Genomic DNA, 26,948 nt, shown 5'->3' on the forward strand with positions numbered 1-26,948 from the left:
CAAGTGGATTTTATGGACTTCTCAGTGAATCTAGGAATGCTGTCACAAAACCTATGAAGGCATGAAATCCTAGTAAAGCCTTTCTTTTCCTTTTCTTTTGAAATAGCTTCATATATGGTAAGCACTGTAATGGATTTGCGGTTGATTCCTGTTCCAAAAGCAATTCAAAGTTTATCTAGACTTAATGTTGACAAGGAAAAAAAGTAAGATATTGCTAAGACTAAAACATCTGTATCAACAATGCACATGACAATCTTCCTGTAACCGTTTTCTACCATGTTTTGAAGATGCAGTAGCCTGTTTCCTCTGGGCAAGGGCAAGTAACATCAATGAGGGAAGTTTTTGCAGTATTATTTCCTGTAATGTCGTCACCTATAGCCGTTAGAACCTGCACATTTTTTATGGTACTTACAGCTAAACGTACCTAACAGAGCAAAGAACCCTTCTTTGCTATTTGAATTTTTTAAAAATCCTGGCCAATTTTTAGGTAAAGTACCGTGTGAAAGCACTTGTCTTCTTATTCCTGGTCTCCACTTCTCTCTAGTTTGACCTTTAATCGTTGGTGTAACATATATGCCCCAAATAAAATCAATTCTGTGGAATTGGAAAGTCTCAATATCTTTACAAACGTAAAGTTTAAATATGTTTTCATAGTCATCAATAAATGTTTTAGAGGTTTGTGGCTTTAAATTACGCACGTCCGTTTTCAATCCATCTAAAAAAATATTTATGATGCAGAGATTGAACTATCATCAGAGCTACATCGATCATTTATTTCGGGAATTTAAGATAAGAAAATCTAATAAATTATTCTCAGCAATCAGTATTGATCAAGCACACCAACAAAATAATGCAATAGTAAAAGGAGATGGCGGTGCAATAGGATTGACACAGGATTCATCAGCACTTAGGCGTTGGATGGTTCCTAGACCACAAATAAGCCGATTAATAATAGAAGAGTTTAAGTGTGATATTAAGCTAAAACATGAAGAAAATAGTCGACTCCATCTTGAGCAGTACGGCTCATTTCAAATTAAATATTTTACTAAGGTTCGAGCTCTTTATAGCACTTTGAAAGGACTTGGAAATCCATTTTTGGAAAATGACCAGAACCTTATCGTAATCGATAGCAGGATTATTGTGCACAGTGATGTCAATTCCTTTTTATACATTTTGTTTTTCATCTTTTGCTGCCACTGAAAATCCCATGGCTTTTTTTTTTTTCCCTCCCCCCTACTCCACTTATAAGCCTCAACCGTCACCACTGCTGTTAGGTACGTTAGCTGTTAGTACCATAACAAATGAACAGGTTCTAACGACTTTCGATGAAGACATTAAAGGAAATAGTACTGCAAAAACTTCCCCCATTGATGTTACTTGCCCTGGCCCAGAAGAAACAAGCTCAAGAATGATAGTGCATCTTCAAGACATGGTAGAAAACTGTTTCAGGAATATTGTCGTGTGCATTGTTGATGCAGATGTGTTAGTTTTTGCAATATCTTACTTTTTTTCCTTGTCAACATAAAGTCTGGATAAACATTGGATTGCTTTTGTAACAGGAAACAACAGCAAATGCATTACAGTTCATGCCATATATGAAGCTATTGGAAAAGAAAAGGAAAAGAAAAGTTTTACCGGGATTTTATGCCTTCATAGGTTTTGTGACAGCAGTCCTAGCTTTACTGGGAAGATCAAAAAATCAACTTGGAAGGTATGGATTATATCTTTAAAGAAGCATTTGTGGCGTTTTTATTTATTTCGCAACCTGAAAGGTACGTAGTAGTACTACTGTACTGTTCCACTAGTAATAGCGTAATTGTAAATGAAGCAAGGAAAGAGTTGAATATGACAAAAAATCGGCCACTTGAAAGTTTGCCACCAACAAAGTATTGCGTAGTGCTTTCCAGGCTGAACACATTTTGGGACAAGCTCACAAACATATTATACGTGCACCATCTCTAAGTGAATAGGGTTGGATGGCAGCTGAAATGGTCAGAGTTACTGGCAATTTCTGATTCGTGCACTGAGTTCATTAAGTGCACCTACAAAATCTGCAAAAACAAGTGTAGCTACAGAAGTGCTGATGTGTCCTGCACAATACTATGTAAAAATTAATGCAAAGAATGAAGCAGTGTTTGACTAACGACATAGTACTAATATTTTGGTACATATTTGCATTTAAAATTTTTCCTATTTTTATATTGGTACTTTGAAAAGCACGTAATCTCTTTTGTTAAGTAATAAAATTATACTTCAAAAAAAGAACCAAAATGAAGATTTAGCTTATTTTCAACATAAAAAATGAAATCTGTGACCTGAAAAACCTATAATTCGATACAAAAACCTCTTTTGTACGACATATATTAAAAAAACTCGAATATGGGTAGCCAGTTTGAAAAACGCCGCCATCTTGGATTTAAACGGTTTTTGAAAATGCCTCTGGGTCTTAATTTCATTTTATAGTCATAAACAACATTCCTACCAAGTGGTATCTTTTTATCATAATTTGCAGTTTTCCATCGGTTAGCTCCCCAGCTACTAGTATTAGATCTCAATTTACGCGGTTTCGATTTACGCGGCATTTCCGTGGAACGTAACCCCCGCGTAAAACGAGGGTCTTCTGATGTTATTTATGCCAAACAATGATGATTGACTCTTTTATTGGCTTTGCTTTATAAAAAGAAAGGAAAAAAAAACTGCAATTTTTACATTTCTTTCCCTTTTTCCATGAATGACATGGCATATTTTATCTCTTCTCAATTTTAGATTAACTGTTGTTTAATGTAACAGTATATTTTCAATGCACGCAACTCTTTTTCCTTTTTTTGCTTTCCTGTACAAAGATAATATTGTAATCGCTAAAAGTTTTTCTCTCAAATTTCAATTTGAATTTTCATTTTAATCACTCTTGAAATGATTTTATGTAATTTTCTCAGAACATATGTAATTGAACCCACATGTTTTTTTTTTTTTTTTTTAATTTTATTTATTTATTTTTTTTTTTTTTTAACACACCAAATTACTTGCATTTACATTATGTTTCTAGAATCCGGGTGGGGGAAGGGCAATCAATCCCTGCCCCGTAATTGCCTTAATGACTTTTACTTTGTAAACTCCAAAACGAACTTTTTTTTTTTTTTCAATATTGCATTTTTATTCAGAAAAGTTATAGCAAATGTCAAAATTAAAATTTCTTAAGCAAAGTATTTGGATTTGAAAATTGAACAAGTAACAAGTGGACGAACAAAGCGCCCATAGTCCCCTCCGATAGTTATCGCTGGACGCACATATTCACCCAAACACTCGAAGAAAAGTTTACTTCGCTTATACTCGGGGCAAAGCTAACCTGACAGCGTCGTAAAGCTGTGGCTTGACTCTGCGCAGCCTTCACAATGCTGCCAGGTTAGGCTTGCTCCGAGAATAGCATTATTAGTTATTGAACAGGTAAAACAGTGAAAGAGAAGTGATTAGTTATCTTTGTGTTTTCAAGTGTACTTATATTGATTGAATATTGTTAAGCGTTCGTAGAAACTTCAAACTTTCTTTGAATGACGACACAGTTCTTGAGAAAAGCACATGAAATTTATTTACAGCTATGTACAGGAAACGTAATTACAACTGTTAAATCAATCAGCAGCGATTAATTAAATATCAATTAACACCGTAAACTCAACGATGGCACACGTTTTACATCCGAATACGCAAAAACACAGCTTAAAGGCTTCACAAAACAGAGCTAATTCAATTCTCTCCTGCGCACAGCTGATACGATTCACAAGCAAAAACTAACTCTCTTTCAAATTCCACACGGCTTTATACTCAGCAAACAAATATCCTGAAAATCCTAGTGCGTTCTACCAGTTTCTCATATTTTATTTTTATTCCATTCACAAATCTTATAGTCAGAAATGGAGGGACTATATACTTCATTCGAATGTAAGGGGGTTGTACACTCATTGCAAGAATCTATTTTCAGTTTACGTTAATAAGACAATTTTAGATGAAAGATAATGGAATGAACGCCAAATTTAGCCAGATTACAACAAATCAATCATAAAAGTAATTACTATTTACAGAATTTGTAACAATATAAAATTGCAATGTACCTAAAACCACGCTTAGTTTTTCTTTTCCCAATTCTGTCATGACTCCAAAAATATGATTAATTAGTCAGAACTGTTTGAGCGAATCATAATAACTTAATTTAAAAATGAAATGACACTTGTTGTGGAACAAAGAACAGAAACGCTTTTGCAACTATATGCACCAATTTCCAAATGAAATCTGCAACAAATAAGGTCGTGATAATCCTCATATATATATATATATATATATATATATATATATATATATATATATATATATATATATATATATATATATATATATATATATATAATAGCCAATGATCGAGTAACGCTCCTGACGTCGTTTTAAAGATGTCAAGTTCATGCAGCATGTTGACCAAAACAAATGAAAAGCAAATCTATATAAGAGTTTAACATGTAACCTTTTTTTAATCATCATACGTATTCTGTATCTTATATTTAAAACTTTTCAAGAAACAAAAAATATGTACACTATTCCAATAATCTGAAAAAACACTTATTTTCGAGAATCGTAATTTTCGCGAAAATGAAGGTTTCAGTGATTTCATGCGCGGTAAATTTCGCGAATTTTACATCAACAGAACCGAAAGTAGACTATATATAAAGTACTATCATATAATTACTTATTAAATACATTTATTGAGTGATAAAATAATTTGTCACCATTTTTCGTCGCTGGAAGGTAGCTAGAAAGGTAAATACAAAAATTTTATTCAGAAATTTCCGTTCACCTCGAATACAAACTAAAGTCTTAAAACTTAACCAAATGTCAATTTTATTTCTCCCTAACAAATACCGAAGATTTAGTTCAAATAGTCGCAACAGATCTGGGGAAAATATCACATGAAATATGATATTAAAATTCCAAGGGTAGAAAATACGCTTCGAGCTCTGAAATCCATTTGTTGGAAAAACTCTTACGCTAACGACTAAGCACAGAGAGACGAATATTTTCCCTTTGAAATCCAACACTTTTATTCCTTTGCATAACTTTTTATTCAAAAATCCAAATACATATTTGCATTAAAGGGAAAATTCCTTTTAGAGATCTTGAAAAACATTTTTATACCACTCCAAATGCATCATTCATTGACTATCGGTGCAAAGCATAAATAGAATGCTGCTAAAAGATATTTCGCGTTCTTAAGAAAACAGTTTTCGATCTCTGTATTTTTAAGGAACATAGGTAGATATACAAACATTGGATCGTGAAATAAAAGTCAGCCTACAATGAAAAAAATGTAAACAATGCATTACGGATGAGTTTTAGAAAAATTTTGCAGTCAGTTACTCGTGCCACATGATAATTTGATAATATGTTTTGGTAATGTTTAAAATGCAGGGAAAGGCTTCATTGTGACAAGGCTGAACTGGATCTGGTAACTGTTTTACTGATAACTGTCATTTCAGGAGAATGAAGAAACGAAAAAATGTTCAACAATGAACGCTATCTACTGGAGTTAATGGTTCATCCACTGGAGTTAGCGTTAAAATTTCAACCATCAAAATATCACTAAACAGACAATGGCTTCGTTCAAATGTCGAAACAAGTTTCTCCCGTCATACCATAACGAGCGATTTTCTCGTTACATATATTTAAAGTTTTGTAGATAGTCTTAACAAATGATTAAAATACTATTCCTGGAGTAAATTAATAATTTTGGAAGTTGATGTTTGATTGATTTGAGAAAGTTTTCTAATTTATACTTTTGTGACATAAATTTATCTGTCACTGTGTCACACTATTTTACTAACGTGAATACTATCACGTGTATTGAGTTACTTATTTGATTGCAACCAAATTTGCCAAATGATATGGATCTCTAACACGTCACGTTTCTTTATTATAGCCTCTATAACATTTTCATGCACCCTCGCTTATAATGTCACAAAAATAATTTGATTCTATTTTTATTTCAATAATTAGAAGTGTAAAACAGCCTATTAGTATGTACTAAGAAAAACATCATCTGCAACAGTTACTCTTTAATATAATATTTTATTTCAGTTAGAATTTCTGTAAGTTTCTGAAGTTGCAACACTTAATTTTTTAACTTACCTCTTACTCCGCAAGAAAATGATTCTTCCCTTCCACCCTTACATATAAAACTCGGTTTGACGAAAATGTTTTTCAAACCTATGGATAAAAATGGCAAAGGATTTTTGTATTTGTAAAGTATTTTTCTCGAATTGAATGAAGCTAAATTAAAAGAAGGCATTTGTGTGGGCCCAAAAAAGAAAATGCTTATGAAGAACAATGACGGCGATGCAAATCTCACCCAAAAAGAACTGTTGGCTTAGTTGTCTGTAAAGGAGGTAGCTCAATCAAAATAACATTAAAAATGCCAAATTTTTAGTTAAAAACTTGTTGCAAAAATTTTAAACAATGGGGTGCAGAATGTCATTGAAGATACATGTATTGCACGCTTACTTTGATTTTTACTTCCTTTTACAAAAGAGGTAGTATTGTATTCTAGAAAAAAAATTCACCCAAAAATCGACTTTAATTTCCATTTTACTCACCCCCGAATGAATGATGAGGGTTTTTTTTTTTTTTTTTTTTTCCGACTCGACCACTTGTGGATAAGTGCCTAAGAACGTATAGACACGCGAAATATCCATTTTGACGATTCCCGAGTTTATTACAACGACTTTTCTCGTGACGTCTGTATGCTACGTATGTGCGGATGTGCGTATGTATGTCGAATAACTCAAGAACGGTATGTTCTAGAAAGTTGAAATTTGGTACGCAGACTCCTATTGGGGTCTAGTTGTGCAGCTCCCCTTTTGGTTGCATTCTGATGTTTCTAAAGGGGTCTTTTCCTCCATTTTGGGGGAAAATCATTGTTAATTTCGGTGTAAACTCAAGTGGTGTTATGATTTGGCGGACACTTGGCAATATATATCGCCAGTCTTTTGGTCGCCAAGTTTTGTCGCTAACTTGGCGACAAATTTGGCGATTTTTTTTTTTTAAATCTGATTTCAATTTGGCCACTGTTGGTGATATTTAGAAAGTAAACTATTGAATAACATTAAAATAATTAGTAATGGGGAAATGACATTAAACTGGGGTAAAAGGAAGTCATGTGATGCACATATCAGCTCGTTTCTCTGCTAATCCTTGCAATGGTGAGTTCTGTCAAAGATGAATAATTTCATCAAGATACAAGATATTAAACGTATAGAAGAACGTTACCATGGGAAATGGAATGCAAAACTGTTGGGAGATTGCTATTGATTTCTAATTCAAGAGGATTTTTATTCACAAGTGGAGAGTTAATTTTTCGTCATATCTATTAAATCATGTGACTTATTTTTCAACTGAATGATAAACCTGTGCTGTTTCTCTTCACAATGTATGTATAAGTGCATATTATTACTTTATTTGCATTAAGTTTCAAGTGGATGAACATATTTCGATTAGATTTAAAATTCTCAGTTTTTAGCCATTTATGGAAATTTAAATTCGACATAACTTTAAAATGGTACTTGTTAAATAATTTAGTTTGTATATTTATGTTTAGCAGGTCCAATTTGACGCAAATCAGCTTTTTTTTTTTTCAATGTTATAGAAAAAAAAAGTAATATTTTGTCACACAGTGTATTTAGAACTTTTTATCTTTTCATTTTTGGAATCATTTTTGTGAAAAGGCCCAAGAAATTCTATAACATTTCTTCTTATTATTTTTTGCTTAGTACTTTTAGTCTAACTCTAATAGAATCACATTTACACCAAATGGCTCATGCTTAAATGTGAACTGATTCTTTCGTATTTGAAGACATATCAAAAGAACTTTAGTTTAAACATCCATTATCGCCTTGAAACCACAAAAGTATTTAATTCCTTCTCCCATAAAGATTTCTTCCCGTTGTGAAAAAATCTTAATTTAAGATATTAAAGAAGGGAATAAAACCGTAAATGAGCTGTTAAGCGCCATTTTTAGAAAAAAATTCTAGATACTGAAGAATATTTTCGTTGTCGTCACACATTATTTCTCTTGACATCTCTTAATATGTAAAAAGATTTAAATCTTGACTGCATTGAAAACTTTTAGAGAAATTAAAAGACATTCTTTGAAGTTTTTCAAAATAGTAGGTTTCAGTTAGAGAAGTTTTGTCGAGAAACGAGGAAAGAAAATGGTTTTGTAATATTTCTTTTTTTCCCCCTCCGCTTCAATAAATTTTCCTTTTACCCCTTTACATTTAATCATTCATTTTATATTTTAATTAATACTTTTCTCGCGAAAGAGAAGTTGGAATCGCAGAATCTTCAGTCATAAAATTACTGTAGTACTTTTTAAATGAGAAAAAAACCTTCATTTCAGTTCATTTCTCACTTATTTCCAACTCCAATCAAATTAGTATGCACTACGGGAAATGTGTTTTATTCTTTTCAGGGTGTTCCGTTTTAACCTGCAGGACCTTTATTTTCGCAACCGTTAGTTCTAGATGTATACTTCCAATTGCAAAACCGTTCAAAATCAGATACAGTGTTAAGAATTTGAAAGTTAGAAGCAAAAATAAAAATGATTCAAAAAATACCAAATTTAACTTTTCATACGGGCCCCAACCCCTAACTTATATTTAGGGAAATAATCTCCATTGAAAAATAATTCCAACACAAAAAGTTTGAAATTAGTACGACCAATATTCACAGAGATATGAAACGCAGCGGTTTATGACTTACACCACTTTTCACACGCCGTCAATAACACCTTTTGGAGGAAAATATAGCGGTAATAAGTGTTTAAAATTGTATGTGTGCGTATAGTGCAGTAGAAATAGGCCAAAAAACACCTTGGGGTCAAACAAATTGCAACAGAAATTATTCTTGTGGTAAATGGTAGGTAATACACCCCTAATGAACATACTAAAAATATGCATCCGTACTGGTGGGACAAATGCGCTTTTTGGCCGCCATCTTGAATTATTCATAAAAAAATTTTTAAAAAAAATGTGTGATATCAAATGGAAGGAAATTTAACACTGAAAAGAGAGGAAAAAATATGGGATACTTAAAGTGAGGTGAAGATGCTAAAAACATACATCTATATTGTAGTGAAAAATGTTTTTTTTTTTTTTTTGGCCGCCATCTTGGAAAAATATGTTTTTTTTTTAATTGTGTGTGGTATCAAATAAAAGGAAATTTTATGTTGAAAAGGAGTAGAAAATAGGATATTTAAAGTAAAGTGGGCAGAATAAAAATTTACATTCGCAGTGAATCGAGAAATGCGTTTTATTGGTCGCCATCTGAAAAATCATGGAAAATTTTCAAAAATAAAAAACATCATGTGTGGTATCAAATGAAAGAAAATGATTTTGTTTTAGATTGAAAAGAAAGGAAAGAATGAAATTGGAGCCAAAACACTGAAGTCTCTTGATGTGTTAAAATCGTTATTTATTAATCAAAGCGGTATAAGAACTGTTGATAACTTCGCGTCCGAGGACATCTTTCAAAAAGGTTGAATAAATACATTAAAAAAACAATAAAGAAATAAGTAGGTAGAAAGAAGAAAATATTGAATTTAAAGGAGTTTTATGAAATAAAATATTTACATTATCAAAATAAAATTTTGTCTTTATCTTCAACCAAATTCAAAATGTTTGCTATGTGTGTGCAGTTAGTTATTCCCACAACAGTTTTTACAAATTACCGAGTATGAAAGTCCAAATCGACGGCATATACATTTTTTAGTGTTTCATGGTTCTTCTAGTGTATTTTGGCAAGTAAGAGTTGATCTAGCGCTGGGCTCAAGTCTGGATATTGACTGAAATTTTCCATCTACCAACTGCCATCCCGAAAGTTTGGATACCCGAGTTTTTAATTCAAGGTTTTTCTAAATACAGCCCTGCAAATGTACTCTATAATATAGATGACATTTCGATGCATTTTGCGTTGGGGACAAACGAGCTGTGTCAAATTCTTTGTTAGCTGAAGTATTTTTCCTACGGTATTGCTAATAGTGAAGCGCTTAAGTGGCCTGTGTGGATGTTACCTACATATAGTGACACAATACTCTTACAACCGATTTCAACCAAATATTCCAAAATAACATCTTTCGATGATTCGAAATGGCCTGATCAACAGTCTTAAGAGTCAAATTTTAAGAACAAAGGATACTCGTGATAATTAGATATTATTATTCAGTTATATTAATAGTTGGTTAATTTGGATACTGATGTTGGATTAAGTTTTTATAAATATAACTAGAGGACCTGACAGACGTTGTTCTGTTCAAACTTTGTAAATTGAAAAGTTAAAAAATTTCAATAAACTATCAAGGGTTTGAACTGTTTTGTTGAAAAAAAAAAGGTAAAAAGAAAATGTTTTAAGTTGCAACGTGTCAGAATGCGTATATTTATTACAACTTGATTTATCTAATGCCCACTGAGCAGTTGTTTTATTAACTATTTTTTCTCCCGTACTTGATGGTTTGTTCCTTCAGCCATACACAAAGGATAAAAAGCGTCCTCAGACATTAAGTGTAAAAAACTAACTACCCATCTAGAACGAACGGGAAATTACAACGTCCCCCATATGAAAAAGAATAAAACAATCGAAAGGATATCGTTTAAAAAAATGATAAAGGTAAAAACAGTTCTCTGAATAAGCAAAAATCACACATCTCCCCCCCTCCCTATGTAATATAAACATTCTTCAACTAAAATGACTAAACACTCTTTAAAAGCGAAAAACAATTCTTTGCAATTTGAAATATTTCGCCAAATAAACAAAAATACAACAAATTACATTAACAGTAGCATTAAAATTTAAGCAAATGAACACGCTCGATTGTTTAAAGCCTAAGTCGCCAAGCCACTACGTTACTGTAATCCAGCCGATCAGTGAGCGAAGCTAACTCCGACCGATTAGTGATCCGATCTTTTGAAAGAAAACTTTTAAACTTCATATATTGCTTAATTTGTGTTTTCCACCAAAGATAAAGATCTTCCACTGCACTGATCTTTTGTGTGCAGAACTACCCTTTTGTAATTTATCTGGACGAAAATAAAATTTGTTTCGTGTTTTAATACCATCATCTTTTCCTTTAATAATGTACTGATTAGTTTTATAATCCTTAAAGTATTCTTGACATTGGTGCCAAAACTCGGATGGATTTGAGCCGAGATTTCTTCCAGTACTTTACTTTAAAATATATCACTCGACCTAAAATCGTTGTTTTCACGAAATGAAGGCTTCATTCTCTACGTTTTATCTATTCTCAATTGACGTATCACAGTAGGAAATTTCATTACAAAAAGCAGAGCTGGGTTTCTTATTGTCCTTTGGCAACGGGTTAAATATTTATGTCAGTTCTCGCTCAACAATAGGTTAAAATAGTATTAATCATTTGGGAGATATAACCATCCAATGTTTTAATTAATTAATTAACAAAAACGTTTCCGATTCGATCCATCGCGCTTTGAAACCATGCTTGCCACAACCTAATTACATACAAAAAATTGGATCAAAATCGGTCCAGCCGTTTAAAAGCCTTATGGTGACAAACGTCCGCACAGAAGATTTTTATATATTAAGATAGTTGAAATATTATTACTGTATATTCCTTATGGTATTTTCAGAGAACATAACAAGGCTTTCCCACCAATAGATTTCTGAATGGCTTGAATGTCACAAACTTTATCAGATTATGTGGCAAACTGTTATAAAATATTTATCTGGTGAGTCTCTACAGACACAGAAACAGGGGACCCTTGGCGTTGATATATTAAAACTATTTTTCCTGGGCAATTTTTACAGCTTTTTTCATTATCATCGTGTCTGCGTCACCTTCCGCTTGAATCACAGAATGACATCTTCATTAAAAACAACTCGCCAGACGTTGTTTGTTTACAGAATTAGAAAGAAAATTGTTTTTTGGAAGAATAAATTATAGGTGAATTTTCATCAAATGCTTTTATATTTGTTTTCTTACACCCATTGAATACTATGGTCTTTTTTCCAAATCTTTTGCTTTCATATGCTTCGTGTTGACTTTCACATCGCCAAATATTTTAGACATGGATCAGGGTAACTGATGAACCAATGCGCCAGCATCAAGAAAGTAGGAAGTACTCTCATGCAGATAGTTTTTTCATTCAAGGTATCTAACGATTTTGCCAATGAAGATTTATCTGTTTTTCTCATTTGCTGAGCACTATGGCCAAATAGTGAAGTTGTCAAAGTGGATAATGCGTAGTTTAAAAATTCACAAGCATCTTGACGTTATTGTCTAAGGATATACATGCTAGCATCCTCTGTGTTAAAAAGCGGTAATTTCGTAGTGAGTCTTACCAGCAATGATAATTCTTTTTCAGTACTCGCGTTACTCATCGTTACTGCTTATATAACTGCAATAAAGGCTTTGCCGGTAATTTTATCTTGGATATTTCTTCTAATGGCATCAGAATTTTCTGCAGTAACTTTGTTTTTACTATCCATCATTTCGTTGAAAATGTTCCACAAACCACTTGAAAGAATAGCAAATTGAATAATTGCATTAGCACTTTCGGTGCTGACACAAGTTCATGTAAGCATAATTATTTTACCATTTTCTACCTATTTCCTCTTTAAAAAAAAAAAAAACACTTCGCTTCAAAAATCTGATTTTTCCTTTTTCAGCGTGAAATTTACTTTTATTTGACGACACCCATGATTTTTTTTTTATTTATTTATTTATTTTTTTTGAATTTTGGAAATGTTTCATGATTTTTTAAGATGACTGCCGAAAAAAAAACTACTTTTTCGCGGTAGCACGGGTGTATATTTTTACCATGTTCACTTCACTTTAAAAATCTCATGCTATATTCCTTTTCAGTTTGAAATTTCCTTTCATTTGATACCACACATGATTTTTTTTTTTAATTTTTTTCATGACTTTTCAAGATGGCGGCTAAAAAATACCTTTTTTAGCCGCAATAGAAAGGGAGAATAGTTTTAGTATGATCACTTCTCTTTTAATATCTCATATTTTGTTCCTTTTTAGCTGAAAAATATCTATCATTTGATTCCACATATGATTTTTTTTTTTTAATTTAAAAATTTTTCTGTGATTTTTCAAAATGACGACCAAAAAACATATTTGTCCCAACAGTACGGATGTTTATTTTTAGTGTGTTTATTAGGAGCATGTTACCTTCCATTTCCCACAAGAATAATTTCTGTTGCAATTTCTTTGACCCCAAACGCCATTTCTACTGGACTAATAGAGTGTGGTTTTTCAAATTGTTCGAGGTTTTGTAGTATGTTTTTGCGTATCACAGCATAACATTTGCTTTTATTTTTGAGTAGCAGTAAAAAATATAAATACTTGGTTTTTCTTACTTTGACGACCTGCCATTCTTCTGAATGGACGATAAGTTTCAATCTCATCTTCTGTATGGTCCCTTAAAACTTTAAACTGGAATATCTCCTTGAGTTTTGGTTGCACAAATGTCAAGTTTTTTGTGTCAGTAATAGTTTTCAATGGAGATTATTTCTCTAAATATTAGTTAAGGGACCTAGGGCCCGTATAAGAAGTTAAATTTTGTATTTTTTGACTCATTTTTATTTTTGCTTCAAACTTTCAATATCTTAACACTGCATTTGATTTTGAATATTTTTGTAATTGGAAGTATACATCTAGGTCTAACGGTTGCGAAAATAAAGGTCTTGCAGGTTAAAACGGAACACCCTGCATATTTGGTTGCAATTTCAAAGTGTAATAAGTGGATAATAAATGAATTATGTAGTCAAGATAGATTTAAAGATTTTCGATGAACTATTTTTGAATTTCGTGTACTATTCTGAGATAAGAATATAAATAATTTTAAAAATATGCAAAAAGAGTGTTAAAATGAAGTGTTTGAATAGTGTTAGAACAATCATTTTAATTTTCAGAAATATTTTTGAAAGATGACCATTTTTTCCTATTTTTTGTAAAAATTCAATCGTTGGTAGAGGCCTTAAGAGGTTGTTCAAACTTGATAACATTTTACACTTGTATTTTATTTACAGATATGCAACTTTTGGTGGGTATTCGAAATCAAGATTCCAATTTTCGTATTTTTCGGCTCGCCCTAATAGACGTGTGCGGAACTAGTTGCGCACGAACTCGTCCGCATTTGTATCGTCATCATCATCAATCCGTTGTCCTCCTAGGTCTTGTTTGAGTCGTCTAAACAAATGGTAATCGCAGAGCAATAAATCTGGACTGTAAAAGGAGGGATTTTCTAGAGATGTCCGACGATGAAATTGCTCCAGTTTTCCCCGCGTTAAAGCGGCAGTATGAGGCCTTCCATTTTCATTGAGAAGAAGGACGTTTATCACTGGTCAGCGTCGCTTATTGCGATACGTAACTTGTGTTTCGTCCAAAAGGCGATAGTAATAGCCTGCATTAGTTGTCCATCTTCAATAATGTCAGGAATGACTCCTTTTTGTTGTCTGCAGTGATGTTTTTACGCGGTCTCCTTTCATCCGGTTTGTTATCTAAGGCCTGCTACTATTGTTTCAATGGGAAAGTGTTTCTTCCACAAACTGTTCTTGAAGCTGTCTCAAAATTTCAAAAGGTTTGGTGCCATCTTTTGCTAAAAATTAAATGATGCGTTGCGCGACAGACGTGTGCTCTTCTTGATCACTCACGGCGTACCCCAATGTGCATGAGAGCACAAAAACCCTTCTTCAGACATCCCTACTAACAATAACATACTGCCGAAGCATCATCTCAGATTTATTACGGTTTGTATTTGATCTACCTACCTAGAACACTAAATGATTGCTTGTTAATTTTCCTTCACCAATAGATCTTTTCTCTTTTATCAATTAGGTCATTAAAAGAAGAATAGTGTTGCCACCAAATACGAATGGCCCCCAAACTCTGAAGGTCACGCTCACCAAGAGCAAGAAAAAAGATGGTAAGAATTCACATTCATCAATGTGTGTGTGTGGATGTTTATTTTTTCAATCTTACAATTTATCGAGCGTTCTAAACAGCAAAAACTGATAACTTTATTAATCATAACTATTTAATTAATACATTTTAAATATGATATCAGGCTATCGCTTCTTCCCAAATGCACATAAATTAAGATTCGTCTGTGGAGAATATTTTTCGCCGTTCATAAGTCTTCCGTTAATTAGTAATAGCCTGACTTTATAAACAGAGTGTAATTTATAACCAGGAGGTGATGTATTATCATCCACTAAGTAATTATTCATCGCACGAAGGCTTTAGAAGAAAATGTTTCAAAGAAACGAAAATTACTTTTGCTAATGTTAAAGTAATTATCAGAATTTTAAAAGGCAATAATTTTAAAAACTTTACATACGCTTTTCTGTAGTATAAAAATCGCACGAAAAAATTCGATTCGGCTAACTATTATGGATTGTATAGGGTTTTACTTCCGTAACGTGTTTTAATAAGCGAGTGGTCGGTGGTTGCTTTGTGTAGAGATATAAGCCTGTGACCCTGTGAGCGTTTCTTGAGTCTAATAAGTAGCTTGGTGTATCAAAAATATGTGGCTAATAACATGGCTGCAACCAGAGAAGGGTTAGGGTTTATGGTTCTACCTCCTCCCCTTTAGAACCCTTGGTCTTAAGACATGCTTGAAATTAGTTCGATAGTAAAAATGTAACCTGTAACTGATAAAAAGTGTAAAATGTTCGGCTGTAGGGAAAAAAAAGTTACCAGACAGAGAGAGAGATAATTCCTCAGAATTCAATAGAAAAATTCAGTTTAAATATGGCTTCTGGAAGTTTCTTATTCTGAAAAGGTTAGTAGCTAGTTTTTTTTAAACCGTACAGGATTTATCGACACTAGAATTAACTAATCACAATTATTAAAGATACTTAAATATTTATGTTTATTTATACAAGTGTGTGTATCGTTGGTTGAGGGATTGACCCCTTCCCCCAAAACCCTTGGTTTTAAACCAGTGTCGGATTTATTAGGGGAATAGTGGGGGCGACCGCCCCCTCCATGACCGTCATTTTCTAAAACCAATAATATAGAATTGAAGGAATCACATGCTATCGCTACTAATTTCAATCAAGTACATTCCACAAATTTGCTTTAAATTAAGTTTAGACAGTTAATGTAGTCGAGGATGGACAGCTTTACTTACTTTTTCATTTGAACCTAAGCTCGCCCCTCCCCCCTTTTTTGAACTTTAATAATTTTTATGTTTCTATATGTGTCTTCCAACCTTTTTCTTCCATGGACTACACTATACTGGTATGATAATACACTTTGCTATGACTTAGAACAGTGGTTTCCTACCCTGGAGGTGATAGCCCCCAAAGGGGAGATTTAACACTTCAAGGCAGGGTTGGCAAAAACCCGGGTTTTTTTAAAAAAGCCCATGGACCCAGGGTTTTTTGGGTTTTTTTAAATAAAACCCAAAAAAACCCAACTAAAGCTGGGTTTTTTAAAAGAAATGAGGGTTTTTTTTTGTCTTTTTTTAGGGAAAATGTGGAGTATTTTAACATTTGTAGCATAAGTATATGGACAAAGTGCAAAAATTGTCTTGGGGTAAAAAATCTGGAAAACTAGTTAAAATTCAGAGTTTTTTGAAAAAAAGTAAAAGACGACAAAACCCAAGAATGGTGAAGTTTCAGATTTTTTAGTTTCCATGATTACCAACAGTTAAGTCAAAGTTACTTCTCGCGTGATAAAATCTATTGTTCGTTTTTAATTACTATGATTTTTTTTTTTTTTTGCATTTTACTTTATTCTATTTCATTTTGTTATGCAAAACTACTGTAGAATCTCAAGTAGTTTAAAAATCCCTTTTTAGTGAATTCCAGCTTAATCAAGACATTTCTTTGAACTTTATGTTGCCTATTTTTCTATTTCTGTGTACAGAGTAAAAAATATTAAACTTTTTCGTAAGATTATGAAACTACTGTACATCCTATTCTGTTTTCTGTCCGACCGTTTGAGAAACCTGTTGATTTCTAAAAAATATACCTTGTTTATTTGAGATTTGTGACGTGTTGGTTTGCAAAAAATAATTCATGAAAGCCTTTTAGTTAGAGTAGTTTCCTCTGTACAATCTACAAATATTGAGAAAATCAGACAGGACAGGACTAAGTCAAGATAATGTGAGTTATTTATTATTAGAATTTTTAGTTTTATATTATTATTAGAAAAAAGTTTAATATATTTATTTAAAATCTTTGAAGTATTTTTTTAATGCCGTCATGAGTTAAGAAATACTATTAAAGTTCAAAATTCATTTTTTATGTACATTGCTTGTGGTAAAGAACAACTAAAAAATAAGTTTAAATTGTGAAAGTATTTAAATTAATACATATTTTTAAAAAAATCTCAGAAAATTTAAAAAACCCAAAAGTGGGTAAAATAAAGGGTTTTTTTAAATGGGTTTTTTCAAAAAAAAACCCATTGGATCCAAACCAATTGGGTCCAATCCGGCCAACCCTGCTTCAAGGGGGCGATAAGTTCGTGAAGGGCGATAGGGGCGATTAGCATTTAAAATACAGGATAAAAGGGAGGCAATTGATTCCCTGCCCCCCCCCCCTCCATGACAGGTTTGAAGGGAGGAATATGGCTTTTACGGTTTTCACAACCGCCACCCCCTTGAATAGACTGTAAATTCACCCCTGTTTTAAACCATTTGGTCAATCACAGTATACTAGTACATGTACATGTAAAATCTGTAATGATCAATCTCCTCTCCCTTCTTCGATAGAAAATTCTAGCTAATTTTAAGTGGAAAATTCTAAAGGAAATTCTTATGAAAATTCTAAGTGGTTAGCTTTGTCTCACCTGCTGGTATTGTATCAAAAACCAATTTTTCTGCCTGTTATATTTCTGTGGAAACAGTATAATGAAGCAACTTTTTGGAACTGTAGAAAGAACATAATGTTCTCCCATGGTTTGGGGTCAAAATGTCGCCACCGAAATGTCGCGGGACAAAATGTCGCGGCCAAAATGTCGCCGGTCCAAAATGTCGCTTGTCCAAAATGTCGCCAAGCCAAAATGTCGCTTGTCCAAAATGTCGCCGATCCAAAATGTCGCCAGGCCAAAATGTCGCCTGTCCAAAATGTCGCCTGTCCAAAATGTCGCCGGGCCAAAATGTCGCCGATCCAAAATGTCGCCGGCCCAAAATGTCGCCGGGCCGAAATGTCGCCTGTCCAAAATGTCGCCGGGCCAAAATGTCGCCGGGCCAAAATGTCGTAGAACCAAAATTCGCTCATTCAGTTGGTAAGAAAAATGCAAATGTACAAAAATGCTGTTTAACACCAAATTTGCAGAATAAATGATTACTGCCTTTAATGAATGTCTTCGTTAAAAATGGGACTGAACTAACTGAGTTTCTTGATGAATTCTAAAAAGATTATTCCGTTTTGATTCGCAACTCTCGGCTGTTTTTCAGCAAACAAATAGAATACAAGCGTTACGTTATCTTATTTCTTGTGACTCGCTATCTACCAACTGTAAAACGTTCTGACGGCGTTCAGTTCTGACGTTCGATAAATTTTTTAAAACTTTTCTTCAAGAATAGTGTGCGTTTGTATGTGACCGATTTTTTGGGGCCATTCTACGTCAAAACCTGTGGTAAGAATTCGAACGATACCCGCAAGTACCCATATATGATTTAGGGCTGCGTGTTTTTTTTTGCGTCAATTCGTTCAAGATAGTGGAGTAACTGAACGTTTTCATCGATATGCGTAACTGTCATTGCTCAAAAAATGATGAACGGAATCAAATAAAATGTTAGGAAGCAGCAGGGGGACAGATTTTGGGGCCAATAACACCAGAGGGTGGAGCAATCGAATGTTTTTTTTTCCTTTCTTTTTTTTTTTATCTGTGACTGATATATCTCAAAAAGTAATACAGTAGACCCTCGTTTTCAGCAGGTTTATTTTACGCGGTTTCGATTATACGCGGTTGAAGATTTGACACCTTTATTTTATTTACGCAGATGAGTTTCGGTTTTACGCTGATGCGGCAATGCAAACAGGTAACATTTTCCTCTCTTTCAAAACCCAAGCTCCTATAGATTGCAGATTACTCGTAACTAACTGCATTTTGGCGTGCTAATAATCGAACTTGGGTCCTTGGAGACATTTCATGCGATTGGTTCCAGAGCTTTTTCCATTATAGAAGTAAAGTGATTAAACTCACACAGTTCAGAACTCACTGGAAGAAAAGCTTTTAGGAGTGACAAAGGAGGTCAAAATCAACGAGGATACCGACTCCGGTGACACACAACCAAAAACGCTCACATTGAAAATTTTGAACCATTCGTAGACAATAGAAATAATCTTTTTTCTGATTTGTTAGTAAAGGAAGATTTTATCAAGGAAATGACGCAAGTGGTCATGGATGCGTTAATGCTCAGCAAAGAATTAGAGGAAAAATTCTTAATGACTACCAAAAGACTATCATAGCCAGCTCTTCTTCATAAATAGAACACGAAAATAGTTTGTTTTCTTTATGCATATTATGCATAAAAATCGATATAAGTACACATTAAACTTTTCTTGCAATTAGTCATCACTAGAATGAAGTATTTTTTTTATCTACGGAACCTAATCCCTATTTTGAACCCATTCCCTATTTTTGATATTAGGTCTCAATTTACGCGGTTTCGATTTACGCAGCATTTCCGTGGAACATAACACCCGCGTAAAACGAGGGTCCACTGTACAAGAGTTAAGACAAAATTTGGTCTACAGGTATATCTTAAAGGGCGAGTTGCTCATTTATTTTTGGCTTCAGTCATCCCAAAGGGATGGATCACCGAATATTTTTAATCGTTTTATGTGACTGCTATATCTCAAGAAGTAATGCGAGGATTCATACAAAAATGTAGTATGCAAGTGAAATTAAACGAAAACAAGCCTTATTTTCGTTCTAAGTTGAGTTTCGTAATCGTTTACGTGAGTCAGTGTAATTAAATAAACAATGAAAAATATACTGAATTTAAATATGAGAGGTTGAGCAAGATATCAATAAAATCTAAATTAGCCGTGTATTCCTCTCATTTTTGTAGCACTTTAACTAGCGTGGGTGTTAAATAAAAACTGAGTTTGCATTCTTATACAATTTGCGTAGTAAAAATTCAATAATTAAAACAGCATTATTTTCTGAGAGGGAAAAACTTATTTGTTTATTATTATTATTATCAGTATTCTTTTCTTTCTGAATTACCAAGCTATATTGAGCTAGAACTATTACTTTTTGAAACTCATTTTAAAAATAAGTCTAGGTCAAAATTGATCTGAATAATCTCATTGATATCAGTTATTTCACCCTACATTGTGAATTTTTTTCTTTTCTATTTAAAATTGGAAAATGTGATTCAGCTGACAAGCGCTACTTCGCAAGCATGAAAGTATCCTCTTGAAAACCTCTAATAAAATAGCTGTTCTGAAATTGTCCCCCTTGATGTTCTATCGAATATGTAAATTTCATGAATGTTGAGAATTGAAAATATTTGTCATCGCGTAGAGTCGTTTTTCAAAAATCTGAGTGAAAGACACCTGTTTTAGCAATTACGGGTTTCATTGATTTCAAAAGATTTGACGGTGAAGATTTCGACGTGATTTCAGAATTTTACTCATAAGACAGAGTTTCCACGGCAATAATCTGTCATATCTGTTAAACATTTGTTTTGCTGTCCCAAAATCCCGGTCGCAAAGGACATACAAATGTCCTCTCAGAGGAAGGTCTCGAGCAGTCTTGTTAAACTTCTTCAGTTTCATTTCCAGAAAAAGTTTCAGAACAGTTTTGATCTTACTTTAACCAACGTATATCTTACTGAAAACGTACAGTTTTTTTTTTTTTACAGTTCTTAGGGTGATGTTAAAAAATCTATGAGAAAATTAAATTTCATTAAGATACCTTTCTACTTGATTTCCACCCTGGCCCGTGATTTCGAATTTTTCTAGTGAAAGGGGAGAGGGAGGATAACGGGCATATAACCAATGCAAATTTCATAGGATTGCTATAAAAAGCACTTCCACTTGTATGTATAAAAAAAAAAAATTCAAAGTCGGGGGCCATTCCGCCTGATCCCCTAAATTACTGACTTGTCGCTAAGGTAATAATATGCTAGAGTGAAGGAGTTATTTGTTTTTACTTCATTACGCCAAAAAATACAAACCGCCCATTCTCTTGCCATATTCACATAGCGCCTCACTATTCTTTCATTCGCCTTTAGAACAGTTTAGTTTTACTTCCATACCAATTTTTTGTCTGAATCCTTGCGTTACATCTTGATCCTTTGCTTTACATCTTGAGTATTATTATTAATCAGATTAAACGAGAAAGAGAAATCCGTTGCAGCAGCCTTTCGCATGTTTACGTTCTTAATAGTATACAGAAAAACGTTATGTTTTTCTGAAAACTATTAATTTTCTGGAATTAATCTGATGCTTACGAATTAAGACAGGAGAAAACGTTTGGAATTTTTGAAGGAACTTACTTTGAAAGGCAATTAATATTTTTTCGCAACTTTTATGCTGAAAAGCATCGACGTACATTTAAATTTTTCGTACCAATTGAACTAGCGAATTTTGGGCCGGCGACATTTTGGACCGGCGACATTTTGAACCGGCGATATTTTGGACTGGCGACATTTTGGGCCGGCGACATTGTGGACTGGCGACATTTTGGGCCGGCGACATTTTGGGACGGCGACATTTTAGGACGGCGACATTCTGGACCGGCGACATTTTGGGACGGCGACATTTTGGACCGGCGCATTTTGGACCGGCGACATTTTGGGACGGCGACATTTTGGCCGCGACATTTTGGCCGCGACATTTTGGTCGCGACATTTTGGGCGTATACCTCTCCCATCCTAGCTAATTCTCTAAACCAGTGGTTCTCAACCTAATGGTCGTCTCCGTTCAGTTTTCATGTGGTCCACAAGCAGCTAGTGAAAATTAATACTCATTTTTACTTTCTTCTATATCTAATATATAGAAGAAAGTATTGGATTCGTGCAAATTTTCGAATTTCGAATTTTGACGGATTCGAACGTTTTGAGGTGTGCTGAGTCCATTTCGACTATTTTTGGAAAATGTCTGTCTGTCTGTGTGTGTGTATGTGTGTGTGTCACGTCTGTGTGTGACCAGTTTTTTGTGGCCGCTCTACAGCAAAAACTACCGCATGAAATCGAACGAAATTTGGTACACATATGTGCCCCTATGTGAACTTGTGCCCATTGGTTTTTGGCGCGAATTCCTCCAAGGGGGGTGGAGCAATGGGACGTTTTTTGAGTTACGCGTGCTTGCTATTCCTCAGGAAGTAACTGGCGGAATCAAACAAAATTTGGTCCATATGTTGCCATTAACAGGAACAGGTGCTTATTCAATTTTGGTGTCAATAACTCAAACGGGGGTCGAGCTATAGAACGTTTTTAGTCGTCAATTGTGACTGCTGTATCTCAAGAAATAATGAACGGAATGAAAGAAAAATGTATCGGCAAGTAGTCCTTAGTGGGTATAAGAGCCGATTTTATTTTGGTGTCAACAGCTAGAAAGGGGGTAGCGCAATCGCCCGTTTTTTTTTCCATTGTGAGTGCCCTATCTCAAGAAGTAATGCTATGTTCTGGTTCAAATTTGGAATACATGTAAATCCATACGTAAACAGGCTTCGGTTCAATTTTGACGCCAATCGCTCCAAGAGGTGTTGATTTTTTTCTTTTTTTTTTGCGAATAAAAATAGCTTTATTGATGCAACAATAAGAAAGATAAATCGTAATAGATTGTCGTCTGCGTATTTCTCGTGATTTTAATTGTATGGAAATGATCGGAAATATTATCTCAATGATTTAAAATTTTTAACTGTTGCCATCTTATGGTTGTTAACAAATAAAATATTTGTAATTAATTCAAGCAAGGCTTTTAAAATAACTTTCAATTTTCGCTCTTTGCTTTTGCAATAATTCAGACATTGGATTGGTCGTCAAGTTTTTGCATGTGTAATTTTGTTTCTGTTGGGAATATTGCGTCCACGGGTCCACGTCAAGCATGGGGTGGGATCAGAAAAAAAAAAAAAGAAAAATATAGAAGAAAGTTTCGTGATGGCCACAACATACTAGTTATAGTTGTAATTAAATTTAAGAAGGGCAACTTTTGGATTCATCGCATTTCGCCTGATATAATTGTTGTGAGTGAAAATATTTCTAGTATCTGTATGGTCCGCTTTGGATTCGGAAAGGATCGTGGAAAGATCGAGAACCACTGCTCTAAACGACCTAGAGCAAAATATGAAAGACTATGCACTATTAAACACCGCAAGCTGCAGATTCATTCAATGCTTATGAATAGTTTTGCGGATTCTGGTTAAATAATAAAGAGTGACGTTTAACTTTTACTTAACCACTGGAATCCGTGTACATTCCGAAGTGTGTGGGTATTATGCAAACTTACGATTGCGTAAAGTTTGGTGAGAAAAAAGGATGAATAAAAGAATTGGTTTTCACCGATTTTTCGATGATTCACTAATATGACCTCCTTTGAATGGAATGACAGCATTTTGATCCCAAAGTCTTTTGTACTGATGTTAAGAACATTTTAATAAATACAGTCCCGGACATACGACTTTTCCGAACCCCAAACTGGGAAACTGAAGCCCTAAACCATCTTCCTTTAACTAGTTTCAATGAAAAAAAAAATTAACACAGATAGAGTGCATGTGCCGCCCTGGGCAAGGGTCCGGTTTGCTCTCTCCTAGATCCAGGCGTCCAGGCCCAGCTCCTTGGGTAGGTGACCTGTGACACCGCCATTGGCGGCAGATTTTAGAGCCGGCAAATTTCATGATGGTAAAATGTAAGGAGTAAAAAAAGAAGAAAAAAAATGAAAAACTCAAATTTGTTCCATGTTTTTTTTTCTTTGCAGCTCAAATTGCAGCAATACATGAGAGTATGCTCGATGATTTAAGGGGGAAAAAATATTATTTAGAACAGGAGGCGGCGCTTGTTAACATCGTCTGGGAGTGGCAAAAAACTGTCTAGATCCGGCACTTGTGTGAAGTGTGTTGTGAAAGGTGTTCAGTAAAATGATACATGAAATGAAATAGTGGGTTTTCACCAATTTTATGATGAGAAATTAAGACATTTAAAACCTAGAAAATATGACTAAATAAAAACATTTTGTGCCGAAAAGGTTTTTTTTTCTTTTTTTAATTTGGAATATGTTTAAGAACTTCTTTTGCCAAAAGGGAAGAAAATTTATATGATGGAGAGAAAAATGTACGTGTAGGTTATATTACTGCAGAGACGCAGAAGTAGAAGATTTTCACTGGCACTGCACATGCAATCTTTTGGAATACCAAGATGCATGTTTAATTTCGTTTTCTTTTCTTTTTTTTTTTAAATCAAAAGCTTGTTATATTTTCTCCATGCTTTTCTTTCAATCTTCTCCCCCCCCCCCTTTTGATTCTGTTAACTTAACTGTAACCACTTCGTTCATCAACGCGTAGTTTTCAAAATGTAAACAAACGCGCGATATTCCCTTAATTTTTGAAGAAATGGTAAATTTGTTTTTGGTATATTTCCTCTGAAATAATTGCATTATTTATAACAACATGACACATAAAAAACTTTTGTGTGAGCAATGATCTTTGAAACAAAGACGATTTTTTTACAAATCTATTAAAGGTTCAAGCAAAGAAGAAAGGATTGAAGCTAGAACTGAAAAGTTTTGAAATCGTGAAAAAAATTGGGACATACTTCGTAAAAGAGGGGGATATTTCGATAATTGGGAATCTGGTGCGGTTGTCGTATTTTTGGCGTAAATAATTTTATTTTGGTAACCAGGGGTCTGGCCAGAGGATATTTGGGTCCGTTAACGGACCCTTCACAAAAATCTGATCAACCAAAACGGACCTTTCACAAAATCCCGATCAAACAAAACGGACCTTTCACAAAATCCCGATCAAACAAAACAGACCTTTCACAAAATTCTGATAAACAAGATCGGATCTGTCACAAATTGTTTATTGAAAGAGCAAATCTGAAAGCAAAATAACGCATATTTCTGTGTATTAAACCGATAATTTTTGGAACCTTTTTTTAAGTCAAATTAGAGGGATCAGCTTATACAAAATCGGCTAATTTTGAAAAAAAAAAAAAAAAAATCGGCACTCTTGCGATGTTCCTGCAAGCGATAAATAATTGCTACTGCCAAATAAATGTAATGGTTGTTTGTTTTATCACAGCTAATTAGCAGCGGTGTTGTTGTAATCTTTTCTGAAAAGGCATTGGTAAGCACTTTTCTCCGCTCATGATTTAATAAACGATAATAATATATATCTGCGAAATGAACTTAGAACTGCAAAGGGATACTAAGGGTGAGGAAAAAATATGATCGCTTCAGATAGGGTTACAAACTTCAAAACTTTCACCACTTAGCGTCTGACGTTGAACCTTTATAATGACTTGATTAGAAAATATTCTCATCATTTTGTCGGCTTGTCAATATTTGCGTTTCTACGGTGCAGTGCGAAGCGATGTTTAATTGTTATTTTGGGGAGAAAATTACATGGGTTTTGATTTTTCGATGTTAACAATAATGATTAACTTTAAATAAACTCTTTTAATTACCGTTTTTTTTTTCTTTAGATGTCTACATTTTGAAAAATGCAATCTTTTAACATCCGATATGAGAATCATATTTTGTTCTTTTTTCAAGCTAACTTCGCTTTATTAGGATTCAAATAAATAAAAAGTCTATTTCAGTTAGAACTCTCATTTCAAGTTTTTAAAGCAAAATTCCATTTTCTGTTATGAGTCAAAAATTAAAATGCTGAATAGATGGTTTATTTTATTTTATTATTATTATTTTTTGGGGGGGTCAACTGTGTTCACAGATATTGATGATATGTTATCATAGGACTCTAAAATGCAATTTTAAAATAATTTTATCAAAAATATTTCTTTTACAAGCCGTTTTTATACTTTTGATGCCTTCACTTTGAGAATTGCAATCTCTCTGCATCCGCTATGGGAATCCGATTTTTCGAATTTTTGATGATTATTACGCTTTGTTAAGAGGTAAACAATTGAAATATCTTTTTATTTTTGTTAAAATCACGGAATTTATACGTTTTAAACGAAATTCGGTGCTTTTTAAGAGTGTCTTGGGTCAAAAAGTTGAATGCTGAACCCTATTCTGAATTTTGTTTTATTTATTTATATTTTTGTTACAATTATTTTAAATACTGTACAGAAATATATCTAGTATAATTTAACATAATTCAGAATGGTAGATAAATATTGATACTTGAAAGAACGAACCCCCCGCGCCAAATATCAGAAAAAAAAAATCCAGAATGATTTTCTCGTCATAGAAGAGGAAAACAATCAACTTAAAGTTTAATTGATGCAGTTTGTGCCATCTCTTAATTCTAAAATTTCGTTTTAACAAAAAAAAAAAAAAAAATTCTTTTGCGAAATTTTTTGATTTTTCACAAAATTAATTCATTTTTCACAAAATTATTTGATTTTTCACAAAAATCGGACCTTGTGAAAACTCCTGGACAGACCCCTGGTAACTCTGCTGATTTATAGTAGGCTTGCCAGACGTCCCGGTTTGACTAGGACAGTCCTGGTTTTCAGACAAAATTCCGGTGTCCCGGCCGGTTTACTTCACGTTCCGGAAAATAATAAATTTGACTATAGATGACCAAAAACAGTATAAAAATAATTAACTGGAAAGGATTTAGGATAATTTCTATGTCATTTGTAACATTAATATGTAAAATTAATATTAAATTAGCTTGTGAAGGTTTTTAAAACAATATTTTAACCAAAAGAGTTCTAGCTAGTGAAAATTGCATGTTCAATTTTTTTCCTTATTCAAAGTGTTTTTCCTTTCTTTTA

The 26,948-nt window shown here is 33.6% G+C and overlaps 1 protein-coding gene across 1 annotated transcript in view; it reads left to right on the top strand.

The window, feature by feature from the left end:
- Positions 1-26,948, top strand: part of LOC129223217 (tight junction protein ZO-1-like) — a 619,137-nt gene that overhangs the window by 537,819 nt on the left and 54,370 nt on the right. Inside the window, exon 7 of the mRNA XM_054857781.1 lies at positions 14,915-15,002. Coding sequence (XP_054713756.1) covers positions 14,915-15,002 — 88 coding nt within the window. The remainder of the gene's footprint in view (positions 1-14,914; positions 15,003-26,948) is intronic.

The sequence above is a fragment of the Uloborus diversus genome, chromosome 5 (assembly GCF_026930045.1).
Source record: "Uloborus diversus isolate 005 chromosome 5, Udiv.v.3.1, whole genome shotgun sequence".
In the NCBI taxonomy this organism is placed as follows: domain Eukaryota; kingdom Metazoa; phylum Arthropoda; class Arachnida; order Araneae; family Uloboridae; genus Uloborus; species Uloborus diversus.